The sequence below is a fragment of the Dicentrarchus labrax genome, unplaced genomic scaffold, assembly GCF_905237075.1.
Source record: "Dicentrarchus labrax unplaced genomic scaffold, dlabrax2021, whole genome shotgun sequence".
In the NCBI taxonomy this organism is placed as follows: domain Eukaryota; kingdom Metazoa; phylum Chordata; class Actinopteri; family Moronidae; genus Dicentrarchus; species Dicentrarchus labrax.
This window is the reverse complement of record NW_026136707.1, coordinates 22,585,050-22,602,318: the sequence shown is the minus strand read 5'-3', so window position 1 is coordinate 22,602,318 and position 17,269 is coordinate 22,585,050. Positions and strand designations below refer to the sequence as shown.

Below are 17,269 nucleotides of genomic sequence, written 5' to 3'. Positions count from 1 at the left end.
CCAGTATCTGGTCAGAGAATGCAACAGTGGGGAGAGAAGGGCCATAACATGAGCTATTTTGGGGTTTGGTTAGAAAATAATGTATTATGCATAAAGATAATCACAGGGTTCTTTACACTACCACTGTTTTAGAAGATTAAGAATAGTAAACAAAGTATCACACCAGCAACAGTGTCATCTACTGTAACCTATGACAATTTCAAAAACATATTCACATTCAAGACACACAAATACAAGCAAAGCAGATTGGGCTGCAAAGTTTGCCAAAAGTTATTTTGTGCACTTTTAAAAGGGTAAATAACGGGCAAAATGTATACATCACAGAGGAATAGCAAGTGGTCAAATTCAAAGTATATTGTGTCTGCCAGGACTGGCAGATAGCCTGGGGTTTTATATCTTTATACTTTGGGATGAGGATCGAGTGCAGTTTTGCAGGATATGGTTGTGGGTTGCAGGATGGGATTCTGAGATAGTTCACAGGTGAATACACAGAGAGGGAGAGACCACTGTGTCCTAAATCTCTGTTTCCCTGGAGCGTGCACATGTCTGATACCCTAAGTGGATTTCAAATAAGTGGTGTAAAGTTTACACCAGCTCAACACATTGAAATCTGTGCAAGGCGGCAGAAACATGCACCCTTCGTGGAAAAAGGGGGTGAGAATTAGGGCACCAGGATGCATCTTTGAAGAGGACAGGAGAACACTCAGATGCTCCATAGAGCAGCACTGCCTGTGAGTGCAGGGGGCCTTTACCTGAGTTGTATGAATATGAGCCTTTGTCTGTAAAAGCAGAAGTAGTAAGGTTGATGTGACATGATGACAAAGACAAAACATACATAAACTACAAGGGCTGTTAAAAGCTTAAATAAACTTAAGGAGAAGAGAAAACCAGTGGGCAAAATGGCTAAAACTGAACAAAGGTATACTGTACTTGGTGGCTTATTTGTAAATTATTGCAAATTACAGTTATTTTATAATTTTGGAAAAATTTACCTAACTTGGATGTAATATATTAAGAGTAGTAACGTAATTGTAAATGTTAAGTGGCATCAGCTTATTGATAAAGACTAGAGGGATGTTACTGACTTGTCCACAGTTGCAAACATCATGTAAAAAAAAAAAAAACATCTGTCCTGGCTCTTATAGGCGTCTTATAAACAGTATATTTGTCTTTGAAATTTTTAGGGTGGCCACTTTCACTCTCTCTTTACTTTAAATTTCAAGATATTCTGTCATATCAGTGACAGAGGGGTTACATACTCTGCAGCCGCCGCGTTGGACTCTCTCCATGGAGCTGCCTGCGCTGTGCATTCGGGGAGGCACGTGGGAGCGGGATGGAGGACACATCGTGGGTTTGTAGCTTGTACCAGTGTGGCTCGTCATCTAGAAGAGCTGTCTCCAGCTCAATAAGGATCTGCGAGAGGAAAAGGGATGTCTCTCACATCACAAAATCTCCTCACTCCAATGGTTCCATAGTAACAGTTTTTTTCAGGGATAGAATTACAGCATGACACAATACACACACGTACTACAATACTCTCATACAGTGAGTATCTCTCCCAAACAACCCCATCCCTCTTGTCAAAGTCTATTCATTTATCACAACAGTTTTACACAATGCAATACACAACAACATCAAAGCTCCATGGACAAGGACTGGACCACCAAAACCTTGTAATGGTAAGAGCTTTGTTAGGGGCTTTACGTTAATAATGCTGTCAGTGAGTGTCCATGATGGGTGGGGTTTGGTTTCCTTACCTCTCCCAGGAATTCGCTCTCCTCCTCCCTCACCCTGGCCTGGTCCCACAATGTGATCTCCAGCATGCGCTCCCGAAACTCCCGCCGGTGCACCGGCGAATACATAAAGGTCTGGTTCCATTTGGGCTCTAAGGATTTCTTTACCGTTTTTGTTCTTCTCTTGCTTTTGTCGCTGGAGGAACAATAATTCAAACTGTTTTTATTTACAACCATGATAGAAAAGAGCCACGAATACAACAGATCAATAACACGACACAGCACAGAGCACATCACCGTGGCATGCTGTTGATGAGATTGAGATGGCAGGATGACTGTACTATTGCCTGAAAATGTCCACTTCCTGCATCAGTGCATAAGAAGGAACTGCTTAACAATATACAAAACTGCACTGAATGACCAAAAACAATAATTCGACACAACCACATATATCCATATAGCTTTTCCTGATGCTAACTGCTAAAAACATTTGACACATAATTTTGTGACATCACATCAGTCAAAAATCCACACAAATACAGAATTTTTTCGGTCCACTAATTTCCTCCTGAATAGAGTGAAACTGACATCATCTGAACATTATATGAGTGTGGTGTGTAAAATAAGCACATGGTAATGGTAACTGTCTCTACTCTTACCTTCTATCAGGGAGGAAGTAGATTTTGACATAAGGGTTCCTGGGCCGGCCGTCTTCCCTGGGTGGCAGGTCTTTGGCGCCCAGGATGGTGACGATTAGCTGATGGCCCACTTTGTCATACCACAGTTTGACCTGCAGGGGAAGAGCAGAGACAGCCTTGTGAGAGACTGGTCAGGGCCGACAGGAGTACACAGAGGGACTAATGCAGGAGAAGACAGCTTCATCAAATTAGAAGTAAAGTTATCACATGTGCCTTTGTGTCTTCTTTTATTGAGGCCTATCGCATTTCTACTGTTTTTGAATACAGCATAAGGTCTTCTCCTGTATTTACCCTTCAGAGAAAAGCAGAAATATGTCTACCTGCTGATGATGTCAGGTCACATGCTTGGCAGTGGAATTTATCAGAGCTTAAGTGCTCATTAAAACATGGACTCAGTGTATCAGTGTTCATATGGTAGGATAAAGATAGAAATGTCAAAATAAGATATTCAAATATGATATTTTAGTCTCTATGGTTAAAGAGAGTAATGAAAATGTGTTCTTTTTTTAGTTATGTGCATGGTGCCATTCTTATTATATATACATAATCATTGTGGGTTACTTTTAATGTAAAGTGTTTTAAAATCTATGTGTTTATGTTTGTAGTTAAAAACTTCCCCTACAGGGATGAATAAAGTTTACTGAATGCAGTAGGCTGAATGTCATTTTGACTAAAGTGAATTGAAGTGGAATGCTAAAGGCAACATGCTCTAAAATTAAAACAGTGTGCTCTGTTGAAATGATACCGTCTACCAGTGATGATGTTGTCTCTAATAATGTTCTCTCAGATATTCAATGGGCATTGACATGGAGAAATCAATCATGCTGTTGCGAGAGGAATCAAAGACAGTTCACACTAAAAGGGAAGTATGGACTCCAAAAGAAGACACTTAGAAGAAGAAAAAAAATCCAACTGAGGCCTTAAAGAAAGTAGATGAAATGAGAAATAAAACTTCTAAGCTTTTGTCCATACTTCTTTAAAAATATGATCATGGAAAGGGTCTGCACCATTTAAAACTACCACCTATACATGCAGCAACGCAAGAGAGAGCATTCAAGACAAGTCAAGAGATTTCATATAGGCAGTGAGCAGAGTGCTTATGGGAAAACAAATTGTACCAAATAACTTCTAAACTTCTAGCCAAAATTCCAGATACTGCAAAAGATTAATTTACTGTTCTGTCCTTAAATTGGTAAAACATCTCAAGATTCATAATGATTATATTATGTGTGATAGTAAACGTGGTTTGAATTACTCAGATATACAAACAGAAGTGGCTTTACAATGCGTCAATCTAATAATTAATTAACTGAAACATACATTTCTTTCAAAGAGTACACACATGAAAACACACACTGGAAAAAATCCACCTTTTTAACTCCCTGTCATGTGTTTTGACCCCTCTAAATTAAAAAAAACCCACAATATTATATTAATATTATATAATAATATTCTTTCATCAGATCTATGTGAGGTATTTAGAGAGTACCCTTAAGCAAAACAACATCCTGTAACAGTGTCAGCAAAATAAATATCCCCCCAAAAAATATCCAAGAAACCTTCAAGTGTTAACCTGCAAGCTAACTGAATCAAGAATACAGAAAGTGATTCTGCTGTGTGTCGTAAAACAAAAAACACAAAAAGACAGACCGATATTAAAGATGACAGATTAAAAGAGACCCTCGGAGCAAAGCAAAGCTGTCAGAACTTTGCTCGGTTTATAGTTTGTTATTTGGAAGGTACAATTTGCTTATACGCTAACTCTCATCTGGAAGGGAAAATGCTATTTGGTTTCCAACACAAGACGGTGACTTGGTATCTTTTCACTGTAACATGAAACTGCAGACCCATCAACCATAAGCTGCTAATAAACATCGCTTCAACTCGCACATGGAGGAGTTCTCCTGTAGATGTGTGTTGGGTTCGAGTTATCAAGGACTGGGTTCATGTCACACTGAAGCAGAAAATAACCCAAGTCTTTTGTCCTAAAAAGCTCAGGGAGACACCCTCCTGCATTGCCAAGAATCCAATATGTAGGACATAAGGTAGGGTCAATTACTGGTGTCAAATCAGGCAATGAAAGAGTGTCTCCTAAAATGTGTTCAGATTAGTTGAGCATGCACTACCTAGGAATAATGATGTGAATGGGTTAAAATGAGCAATAAGAACTTTCATCATAACAGTGATACTAAGAAATCAAATTGAAGAAAATGACACAATGCACTGAACTGAGAGGGAAACTTGAAGCTGCCATTTCCCCAAGAATGCATTTTCCAAAGTATGGAAACAGAAAAAGGCCAGTCAACAGTCAATGAGCAAAGACCAAATAGAGATTGTGCCCTTCAGACAGGGCCCATTACCTGGACCCTAGGGGCAAAAGGCGTTGTTCTTCTACTAAGGCTTTGGCTCTGGATAAGCAAAATTAAACAGCAAAAAACAAAGAAAACAAAAGAAAATGCAATAAAACCAAAACCCCACAAAACAACAACAAAAACTCACAATACACAAATTTGTAGTTTCAGATGGGAGATTTAGGCCAGTGGGTTCATTCATACTTTACTTTCTCACCTTTCACTTAAAACTTGGCATCACTGCTTTGTTTGTCCCTGAGCTTCTCTACTCTGTTCTCTCTTTCTACTCTGGACCTTTTCTCCTCCGCTTCAAAGCTTGCCTCACAGTGATGGTAAACCATTTGTTAAATCATTATAAACACAATATAAATACTGCTCCAAAAATATCATACAGTTCTTTACTGTCTAGAATTACTCATCAAACACTGCAGAAGGTTTATTCAATAAACTCAACTGTTTCAGTTATCAGTTGTTTTTGAATTTCAAGGTCAGTCGCTTCAAATAAACGTAGAATATAAGAACCATCTGTTCAAGATTTGGTGTTTGCAGAATTAAGTGCTTATTTCTAATTGGCTGTAATAGTGTTACGGTGTCAATGTGAGTCAAATTACTCTACAGTTCATTATAGCTGTTGGAAACAGCCTGTTTTCCTGATATAACACAAGCTAAAAATACTTGAAAATAGTCAAATTTTAAGATCATGAAGATTGGTAGTGCCTAATGTCAGTCAAACACAACTATTTCTCATAAATATCGATGTTACCCAAAACATGTCCTGGAGGTGTAACCTAGATACTAAAGCTATTTCCCCTGTGGGTCCTAAATTTGAGAGTTGATTTATCTTTTACTTTAATGCAGCCCTTTACCCATTTACCCCAGGAGGGTTTTTATACTAGATAATGGACAACACACACAGTAACCTGATCTACAATCCTGCGCTGGGTTGGTAAAGGGCCAGCTGAAGGGGCAGAGTGAGAGAACCTGTGTCGGGTAGGCCAACGGTTTCAACCAGGATTTAAATTATACTTTGAGTTGAATAATAAATGTAAACAGCACATTCCAAAATATAGTCATTTGGACTCAATAACTCTTAACCTATCTTAGGTTACTTACTTACGTTTTCAACAGTGGCAAAACAATGTACATGTACATGTAGTCTGTATGTCATGCTTAGGTCACTCACTGAGAGCTGTCCTGACAGGTACTGGGGGGCGTCCCTCAGCATGCTGGGACTCATGGGGGACGTGACGGAGATGGACGGGCGATCCATCTTCTGAGACTCAAAAGAACTCGAACCTGACAAGGCACAGACAACACAGTCAGATTATTTATTAGTGACGTTGGTTTTAGTAACATGAAGAGATAAAAGAGAGAAGAGGGGGATGGTAGTAAGAAGGATAGAAAGACATAGTAGAAAGACATAGACAAGAAGAGAGACACAAAGAGGGCAAGGAAGCATACCATGTGAAAGACAGAAATACAGAGTGACAGAAGCAACTCTCAGACATTTCCTTCACTTGATGTTTCTAGGCTGATTAATGGGATAATGAAATAGGCTGAAGATCTTGACAAGACTCACTTGATTCCAGTTGTGCATGTGTGCTGTCTGGTATCCTTGGAATATCTCTGAAAACAAAAAAAAGAGCGTGAGTGTGTGAGACAGGAGAGAAGGAGGGGACGGAAAGGATCAATTTGAGCTAATGCTGACTGCACTGTGCTTTAATGACCGTAAGCACCGCATTAGTCTTCATTCACCCAGCAGCTCCCTCAGCAGCACAAAGCAGGTAAGATATAGGAATTGACAAAGCAAAGGTGCTGCTGTTTTTCCTAACTATTAACCCTTTCGAAAACAATTGGTGGAGAGAGTACAAGTGAGGTGGCAGGTTTTCATTTTGCCGAGCGATGTTGTTTAGTCCCATACGAGGCCCGGGCCAACCCTGAGCTAGAGCCGGTGGGAGCAAGGAACAGATGTTGAATAAACAAGTCGGCACTACTCGTTCACAAACACATTCTGTGAGAACACGAGCTATATTCCCTCTTGGATTTCACGTTTCAAGTCTCCATATTATAGAGATTTCAATCCAAAGCTATTCTGAGAAATGCAGGCAGTGACGTGGCATGAATGAGCATATCGACATAAGAACTGTAATTGCTTTTGAGAAAAAATATCAATAAAAGTGACGTAAAAACAGTCTCATGCATAATTCCTGCTTGAAATGGTTTCTGTTTGGGACATGCATGTTGTTCTTTAATCCGGTTTCTGCAGGTTTCAACAGGTTACATTTAAGACATTTTAAGATTATGATTAATGCAATTTAAGACCTTTTTTAAGTCCATACTGGCAAACAAAAAGGAAACTTTATTTGTTTTGTTTTGTGGTTGTTACATGCGAGAAAAACAAATCAAAAATCAGGCCTGAAAATTCAACTTTATACAAGTAACATTAAATTCATTATTCCAATTCATTCTGATTGACTGAATCACATCTGAAGCTATTTTGAAATTCTTGAAAAGCCACACATTTGATTGCATAACTGTTTAACTAATGTTAAAAAGATGCCTTGGCACTAGCTACTTGGCAGAAGAAAAGCATCTACTTTTATTAATAAATGTATCCCTTCCATCCGATTATTTCTTTTTCAGGGTCACTAAGGCCTGTAAACTATCCCAGTGTTCACTTGGTAAAAGGCAGGTAGACACTCTGGACAGGACCTAGTCCTGAAATTACTTATAAAAAATAAAAGATTTAAACCATAATTTAATTATCTAATTAATTCCTCCTTGTGCCTAACACCACTGTCATCCAGTGCATCTTAATGCTCAATAACCTCCGACCCAAACTGTCTTGTGAAGTGTATGTAGTGTGTGTGACAGTGACTGTGAGCTCTCACCCTATAGGCCGTGAGACCACCAGCTCCACTTGCGGCTCAGGCTTAGATTCTAGTATGATATTGTAAACTTCTTTAAATGTGGCTCCTTGTAAAAGCTTCCCATTCCACTCCAGCACCTGGTCACCTGTGAAAACACCAGAGATACTCAATGTCACATGGAATATTTTAATCTTTGATGCGAGTGCTGTCTGTGTGCTTGCAGTGAAATACACATCATTATTCACCTCCAGAGCATACTGAACACAACCAAATCCACTCCATTTAATGTCTATATAAAAGTGTGTGTGTGTGTGTGTGTGTGTGTGTGTGTGTGTGTGTGTGTGTGTGTGTGTGTGTGTCTGTGTTTTAATACCTGGTCTGAGGTGTCCAACAGTGTCTGCTAGACTTCCTTTCCTCACTTTAGTGATAAAAGCACAAAGTCTACCAGATTCTGTCATCTTGCCTCCCACCACCTGTAGAAGCAGAGAGGTGACTGGATTAGCACGGAAATACATGTTTAAACTAAACTTGAACTGTTAGTGTTATTATAACTGCTGCCTTATTGTGTCATGCTAACTCTTCATGACAAAGCCTACAAAGCTGTATCATGTGCACTGCAGTTTGTAGAAGAACACTGATTTTTTTGTCATGGCTTTAGCTTTTGCCTGCAAGGTCTGAATCCTCAATAAAAGCATTACAAGGAGGGGGTCAATGGTAGAAGTGCGTCTCTGTTTTTGTGCTTTTTTTAAATGTCCAGGGCTGTGCTTTCTTCCCCAGGAACACACTCTGGTGCTGTTCTGTGATTCTGTAACAGTGCAGGCCTGTGGGCTAGAGCTGTACTGTACAGTCCTGAGCTGCTGTACTCCACTCTGCTCAGCTTACATGGGCATCATACAAATAAAAATCCCTCTTAATGGCAGCTGAATGCCAACATACAAAGAAGCTTAGGGAAGTCTGCTAAATGAAATGGCTTTATGTAACAGGCAGGAGCCAGAGAAGGAGGCTTGCAGAGGAAAAGAGAGAGAGAGAGATAGACAGTGAGGGCGAGGCTGGCAGCCTGACTGATGGACTGACTGGCTGGATTGCCGAGTTGGTTGGCTGCTGCTGAGCGGACAGAAACGCACAGAGGCAATGAGCAGACACAAACATGCCATTTCAGGAGGTTCATTCAATCAGTAATGATTTTTCCCCATCTTGCCACTCTCTGTTCTCTCTCTTCATGGCCCAGCATGCTCCTTGGGACTTTGGTTGCTCAGCTTTTTTAACCAGTGTGCACCACCTACAGATTTATGCAACCGTGAAAAGGGAAGGGAAACCAGAGCATTTACAACAAGAGAAAATCTTTTATACACTTTGGTCAATGTAGTGACTATAGTGCAATAACAAACTGACTTAAAGGTTTAAATCTTGTGAAGCAAGAAGATGACCTAAAGGAAGTAACTTATACAGATCAGTATAATAAGAAAAACACACACAGCAAGAATAACATTTAAATATGTAGGTAACTGTGATAGTATTATTCATCATGTAAACACAACAATAATAACTTGCAATAACTGTGCAAAACAAATAATATTTCATCTGGCAAATGTGGGCATTGACATTACTGACAGGATCTGGACTGACTTGCTGAATGCAGTTCATTAAAGTACTTAAATGTGAGTGAGTTCAGAAAATTATACAGCTCAATATAAAACGCTTCTCATTAATATTCATCAGGAACATAATCAAGTCTTTAATGAATATTAATACTGAGTAGCACTATGGTGTAATCAATAATTGGAAGTCAGGGAGAAAATCAGTGAGCCACACACACAAAAAAAGAGGCTAAAATTAGTAGAATTCACAGCTGAAAAGTTATTATACCATATATTAACATAAATGTTCAAAAAACACAACACTGAAAGTCACCTGTACCTGTCACACTTCCCCAAAATTCCTGTGTACGATGTTGATATCAACTGAATATTACCAACATATAACATGCTATATTGGAAGTAGAATGAGGAGGCTACAGCTGGAAGGAAATGTTCAGTATGTTCAGTCGATGTTTGCTTGCATCATCCCTTCAGACACAGACAGACAGGTAGACAGAGTCATTATGAGCTCACCTTCAGACCAAGCAGAGCTCCTGAGTCTCGAGGCACGCTTCCATCTTTCATGCGCTTATTGAGTAAAATACGCCCTATTAGGCGATCCCCATCTTTGGATGGCTGCCACGTCACCGGGTGCTACAAGGTCAGAGCAACAACACACCTTTTGTTTAACAACTCATCCACTCAAATTTGATTACTTCAGACCAAAGCAGACAGCTGTCCATAGTGAAAAGGGGGGCATGGGCAAAGTATTTATTCACTCAGGGAAGAAAGTTCACACAAACTCTGTTGACTCATCAAGGTTGTTTAATTTTTTACATAGCAACATGCTTAATGATTTAAATTTTAAAAGATAGAATACTAAATGCCTAAACTGATCGTGGACAACACAATAGTGTTGAATGTTTTTTCCAGAGCTTGTGTGAACCTGCCAGTGTGAGGGTGGAGTGAGCTTCATGCAGCGCCCCATGCAGAGTAAAGCAAGCAGCCCCAACACTCTTCCTCAAACCAGCTCTTCAAACTGGAGCAGGAAGACCGGAGCCTCACTCCGATGCTTCACTACACACAAACATACAACCACCATCAAGTGGAGTAGTGAGGGGAAAGCAGACAGCGAAAAGGGGGAAAAAAGGTCAAGATACAAGAACAAATGAAGTGAACCATGAGGTGCCAGTTCAGAGATCAAAAGGGATGAAATATAGACAGCACAGAATAAAGCCATGACACACTGATAGGGTGAAATCACAGACGCGCAGTGAAAGGGAAAAAAGAAAAACAAATGTTTTGATTTTTTGTGCAAAACAAATCCAGTCTTCCCTGTTTTGTGTGCTTACAATCATTTGGGTTTTCCTATAAAAGTGAGTGGAAAGTTGGGCAGGGGGCGGGTTCTGTCTGGACTGGGTGCTGTGGGGTAGGGCAGCAGAGTGACAGGGACGGGCCTGAGTAAAAGTGTTCTAACTGCACTAAACAGGACCGCTGCAGAGCAAGAACACAACATACGGAGGAGAACGAGCATGCAACTAGGAGAGACCCACATTCCTGTGTGCCATGACAAACAGAGAGGTTGTGTGTCAATGCTCTTCTTTTACAACTACTGTAAGATGTGTAGCTTCTGTTTGGGGAGCAAAACAGCAAGTACAAGTACAAGTAGCAAGCAAAGAGGGTGCCCCCAAAAGACTTTTTCGGCAACACCGAGCAAGGTGGAGCCAAAACCGAAAAACAAAAAGGAACGAAATCGCAAGAGAAATCAATTTATACAACGTCAAATAAAATCCAAAAAACAAACATCTCACCTATTTACACTTAGTGACAAAGAGCAAACAAAGACTGGATGGGTAGGTCATAAATAATAATAACAAAATGCAGGCTAGATTGTCTCAGTACCTTCTCACTATGGCTATGCTCCTCGTTTAGGGTAGTGCTACTGCACGTATCAACTCCCGAGTCTTTAACCTGCGGTTCACACCATGCCAAGTCCTCTTCAAATGAGTGTCCCCCAAAGCGCACCATTTTCTTTTGCCTCTCAGATAAGGTGTGTGTCGGCTCGGACATAAATGTCTGCTCAATAGTTTTTCTTTTTCCCCTTTGACTGTCCCCTACAGGTGTGGGATAAAAACAGAAAGAAAAACAGAAAAACAACATGCAAAGGTATAAATAAAACGAAGGAAACATGAAATGACAAAAGACTCTGGGAGAAGGGAGGGATGGGGGGAGGAGAAAGACAGAGAGAAGGGAGAGAGAGATGGGGGTTAAGGGGCAGGAGGGGTGGGGGGGGCGGGGTCAAGGCAGGGCTCCACATGTCTCACCAAAGACATTGGGGAGGCCTCGCTGCTATGCCAAGACGCATGGTCCCACCAATGGCCATCCAAATCTCCTGTAAGGTGGGGGGAAAGGGCGTACATACACAAGAGAGGACAGCAAGAGGGACCAGTGAGGACACCACAAACCACAACATACAGACATTAACAGATACACAAACACGTGATACACATACAAGACTTCCCACATTCATTTATGCACACACACACACACACACACACACACACACACACACACACACACACACACACACACACCCGCTCTCACATACTGCTTAAACTCAAAAGGTGATCATCATGTGCAACTATAAGATCACTGTGGAGAAAGACAGATTCAGCTCAGGTAATAACAACAGAAAGGATCAATAATGATTTGACCAGCGCAACAATGTACAGTAAGGGAAGGACACAAGCCTGCATTCTCTGCCACTTCTCAGTTGTGACATTCATGACAATATATTTTCTCCTCCTCTTTTCCCTGTCTTTCCTACAGGACTTAGATTCAATCCGTGTACCCGTGTAAAGATAATGACAACATGCAAACTCAACACAGACAGGACCAGAAACTAAATTATCATAATACTGTTCCCATTATAGCTCTCCAATTAAGAATACATTGTATTATATTTCAACCTCTATGGGGCTCAGCACTGCGTTTCACATTTAAATGACAATGAATTTGATTTATTATGAAACATGTTGTATTGCTTTACAATACCTAAGAATATTGCTTTGAAGTAAAGGACCTGGTCTTTCAGGACATCATTTTAATCCAGTAATTAACCTTTTTATATGTGGAACCTGACTCTGGATGAGGAATTAACAAAATTAGTTTTATGGGAAATGTGGGCTTCATTTTGAGAAAACTACCACTAATCCCACTCTCATATGATACTGGCTATCAATCATCACAAACATAAACACTTTTGTGGAATAAAAAATTTTACCTTATCGGGAAAAGTAGCCATGGTACCTTTTTTTACACAGCAAATGCCCAATTTTTAATGAGTGTAACGATTGCTTTGGCCATCATCTACTCACTAAAAGCCAAGATGCATCAAGACCTGGGTGGCTTACCACAAAAAACGTTTACTGGGACCCTAATGGCCACTTGCCATGCAATATGTTTTCCATATATTCGTTTAAAGGTGCAGGTTTGTATTATACAAATGCAATCAGAGAGGAGTATTTGTCCAAAATAATGCTATTATTCACTCTTCTCTCTACTGGAACATTATTAAAACCTTTAAAAAGTCTTTGGTAGGACCCCACCTGTAAGTTCAAATCCGCAGACAACTCACATTTTGTTTAAACAAAGTTAGCATGCTGCTATCTTATCTTACAGTAGCTGCATCTGTAGGAGGGAGCAGGGCAGACCTCTAATGTGTTTAACTGGGGATTCAGATTGCAGTGCCACGCAGCCTTAACTGACCTCAATCTAAAGTGCACCAGGGAGAGCTTTTAAAGATGAGGCTCTGATTACAACTTCTGTAGTAGCACCAGTGGACACACAGCCTTGATAAATACAGGCTGGGCAAGACTAGTGGCTCTGATTATATTACACTTATTTTCTTATTTTTTTATTTTTGCATCAATCCAGCTGAAGGGTTAGGGAGGAACTGATGGTGGTTAGACCCCTCAGTGAGGGGAATCCAAACCTGCATGACCATATGCAAAACCAACTTTGTCATTCTTTGTCATTCATGCCCTGTTTTCCCACATGGATGCACAGAGCAGAGAGATGGAGAGCTATTTTAGTTTGATTAAAAGGCTTAAAAATCCAAGCTAATTAGAAAGAGTGAAAAATATTGAATCCGAAGGTGGTGCTAAAATTCCCAAGAACAGTAGTAACAGAGGTAAAGAGGACTGAAAGTTGAGGTTGTCCAAAGATAGAGAAAAATCATTTCAGTTGTCAGAGAGATACTGCTGTCTGACTGCTGAGAATCTGGTCATTTCTTTGTCCTGAGACCTTAATGGGTAGTGTACGCCTGCATTTAACACCCCATTATGTAGAGGTAATGGGCATTTAAATATTATTCGCTTACACTGGCAAGTCATTTTACAATTCAGTTGTGAATTCAGTTGTGAATTAAGAAATGGTCTCAATGAAATTGCCCTCATAAAAGGATGAGGTATGGTCATTTAAACAATACAGAAACCTTGTATTGGTGCTGACAGGCATTAAGTAGATCCTGGTCTTCTTCTTGTACATGTGTTGTTGTTGTTGATACAATTGTGTGCTTGCATGAATGTACGTAGCAGTAGTGAACCTTAGGGCCGCAGGCATAGGTAAGGTCATCTGAAAACACTGCACTTGTGCAACCTCTGGGCCATATACATCACAGTTACCACACTTCACTTCCCCTGCAAAGAGCTGTAGAACCTAATGGACCTATACAGGACAGGCCTCCTTCAGGCATTATCTGGCTAAGGATTCAATCTCAGGAAAATCAGGGAACTCTGATGGAAAGGCATAAAAATAGACTCCATATGCTTCTAGATGTAGAGGAGGAGGTGATGGGGGGGCTGGAGCATACAAGGGTAAAGAGGAAGTGATTTTCAATATAGAAAAAAGATGCTGCATGGAAGAAGAGTGCTGTGTAAAGATATTGCCACTGTGAATAAATATAGCCACATCTTCAAGTCTTCTAACAATATGAAAATATGCACACAGCTGACGCAGAAGAGGTTTATTATTATTTTAGTCTTATATGCAAAGCTTTGTCCATTGTTACTCACTGTATTGTGATATTGCTGTATTCAAGTAATTGCTGATACAGGTTCTTGTTTACAACCTGACAACAGTTTAGCCATATTACCAAAAACAACCTAATTAAAGTCAAAAAGGGAGCACAACTGAAGTTCAGCATGATTATTAGCTATAGGAATGATGGCCAAAACTATAAAATAATACTTTGTTTATAAGTTATAATAAATTGGAATATCCTTTAATAAACCAATGTTTTGTGTTGATTGATTGATGCTTCAGCATATTTTTAGAAGCATTGTTTTTGCAAATTGGGACATAGTTTTGGATATTTTTTCAACAGAAGTGGTCCATTTGTATCTTTTACAATGTTAATTATTATATTGTACTTCTTTGGGGTGGTGTCAGCATTATTGCCCTTTGTTATTTTGATTGCGTTTCAACACAGTACTTTAATTAATATTAATAGCCATATCCATACCTGCCAAAGTGAAATGTTCTCCAATGACATATTTCACACTTACAATTATCTTCAGAGTTGTGACAAAGCTGCAAGGTCAGTCTGCGCCAAACAAACGTTCCTCCTTCCCTCTCTCCCTCTCCTCTAACTATCCATCCATCGGTCTAGAATGCTAAAACTACTTACTGTACACAGTTATGCACTGTGATAAAAAAAAATTATGAATGTCCCCAGACAGGCTTTGCCCTCTGTGGCCCTCTAACCAACAGCTGACAACAGTGATTACCCTCTTTGCCTCCCAGCTGCTATTCTGTCGGCAGCATAAACACCAGAGCCCAGTTCAGCGTGGTAGACACTCTCATTGAACAAGTCACTTGCCTAATGTGGCCATGATAGTCCAAACAGCTTAAGGCCTGCATTTATGATCGGGGGAGGAAGAAGCATCATATGAAACATCATGTAAATCACCTTATGTTGAATGATTATTTGTCTATTTTGGAGCTATACATAGACTAAATTTAGATGCTATATATAGCTCACATGCAGAGGTGCATGTGCTTCCTCCCATCACACTCCTCCCCCCGACCCCTGCCCTTTCCCGAGTCCACCCTCAATGTCTGTCAAAAAGAATCTGAGTGGGCGCCTGCATGGAGGTATGTACAGCCTTTCCCCTTTCTTTCCCCCGAAGCTTTATTACCAGTGGCACGCCACAATTGGGCACTGATCCCCAGCGAAGCACTGTGTGGTTTTCAGGGAGCAGGAAACTCATCACGGCCATAAATTGTGAGCATCAGCAGTCTGCACCCAGCCCTGCCGTTTCGCCCCGACTCCAAAGCCCTGCAAAGTGCTGATTCAGGGCAAAGACAGAGCGCAGGCAGTGGCGGAGTTCACCACCAGCAGGCTCTCCATCAATTTGACAGCTCAATAAAAACCAGTGTAAACTATTAATTGGATCATTAATTATTGATGCTGTTTTTACTACAATTCAAGGGGCGAGAGCAGAAAAGAGGCAGGGGTGAAACTGTGTATGTTTAAACATAGCCACCATGCTAGGAAGGTAATACAGTGTCATGTTAAACCTCTGGGGGAGGCAGATCTTAAACTTAAACTTATATTCTAAAACAATTCTATTATTAAGCACAAAACACAGTATTTATTAAAAGGTATAAAAGGTCAAATTAATAAGAAGATTTTTTTAATATCTAGCTTGAGAGCGCAAACTTGACAGCAAACCCTTACTGAGGTGCAAAAACTGATCCCAAAAGCCATTAATGAGGATGTAAGTTAGGCTGTCAATTCACAATGTCCACCTATCTGCTGTAGTTAGCCAACCAGCCTCTGCTTTTCTGTCTGTTCGGCACTATTATGAGACTGCATGTCAGGGGAATCAATAAAGAAGAAAACACAGGGAGAGGACCATCGTGATAAATCAGTCTCCAGCGCTCGCAGGCACGAGTCAGGCCCATTACAGCTGGCACACCCTCCCTCTCCTACAGTCCCCCCCCTGGTCTCCCCTTCTTCTCATCCCATCAAGCACTCCTCCTCCCTCAGCGGCCCCCTCAGGGTATTAGCGATTTGAGAGCATGACATGCACCCTGTTTGGCCTGCTGTTACACACCCATCTCCTAGCCCAGTCAAGCTGAGTGCACAAACCCCAAGACGCTGATGGGCCACATATGGCCAAAAGGTGCTTTCTGCCCTCTTTTTCATCTCTGGCCTCACATACAATTACAGTTGATGTTCTTTGCTTAGCTGTTTTTTTAGCTGTTCTCACTCCTGGTGAGGCAAAACACTCTCTTCAGTAGCTAATCAAAGAGTGCTTGGTTTGCATGTTATAGTACATGCAGGGAGATGACTAGACTGGGTCAGCTTTTGAGAGTGAAAATGGATGTAAATCATGATCCATGTCCTTTTAGGAGCATTTAAAACACATTTGCAACCTGGTTCAGCTACAATACATCTATGGCATTTACACAGTCATGCTGAACTTGTTCCATTTGTAAACTCTATGTACTGCCAAAACTGATTTTTCTTTGCTGTTATTATATTTCAGAGTACAGACCTGACTGTATTATATGAGGTTTTTATTGATTATATTAATACACTCCAGAATGCCACATGTCCAAATCTGGGGCCTAGAGTTTGGATCCCCTCTCTGCTGTCTGTTACATAATCAAGTCTACTTTGACATAGTGCAAACAAGGACACTCTGGTCTAAAATATATGGTTCAATGCTACTGAACCATTTATCAGACTCCCCGCAATGCACCATATCACAGTAGCCTTAGTTAGATAATAAATTAATGAAACTGCCAATTATACCTAAATAACGACCAAAGATAGCTCGTCATAATCAGCAGTCCGAGGATGTTCTGTAACTAGTATGGAAAGCTATACTTATTCAGGTCAACAATTCAACTCTTTGCTTTGTTTTTCCTCTGTCTCCCTACACAGGCTGACCTGTGGAGGAGGCAGACAGAAGCAGACAGAAACAACAGAAACTCTGACCCTCAAAACAGCCTGCTTTTCTCCCTATT

At 40.5% G+C, this 17,269-nt stretch overlaps 1 protein-coding gene across 28 annotated transcripts in view; it reads right to left on the bottom strand.

The window, feature by feature from the left end:
- Positions 1 to 17,269, bottom strand: part of rims2a (regulating synaptic membrane exocytosis 2a) — a 141,961-nt gene that overhangs the window by 52,104 nt on the left and 72,588 nt on the right. For 10 of the 28 annotated variants that reach the window (XM_051406270.1, XM_051406259.1, XM_051406276.1 and 7 more), the window contains 9 exons: positions 11,554 to 11,621; positions 9,764 to 9,883; positions 8,026 to 8,125; positions 7,674 to 7,797; positions 6,362 to 6,408; positions 5,966 to 6,078; positions 2,393 to 2,523; positions 1,758 to 1,929; positions 1,260 to 1,413 (listed from right to left, as the gene is read on the bottom strand). In XM_051406270.1, coding sequence (XP_051262230.1) covers positions 1,260 to 1,413; positions 1,758 to 1,929; positions 2,393 to 2,523; positions 5,966 to 6,078; positions 6,362 to 6,408; positions 7,674 to 7,797; positions 8,026 to 8,125; positions 9,764 to 9,883; positions 11,554 to 11,621 — 1,029 coding nt within the window. Of the gene's footprint in view, positions 1 to 752; positions 780 to 1,259; positions 1,414 to 1,757; positions 1,951 to 2,392; positions 2,524 to 4,791; positions 4,840 to 5,965; positions 6,079 to 6,361; positions 6,409 to 7,673; positions 7,798 to 8,025; positions 8,126 to 9,763; positions 9,884 to 11,131; positions 11,344 to 11,553; positions 11,622 to 17,269 lie in introns of all 28 variants that reach the window. The other 18 variants (XM_051406269.1, XM_051406257.1, XM_051406274.1 and 15 more) reach the window with 5 other exon arrangements.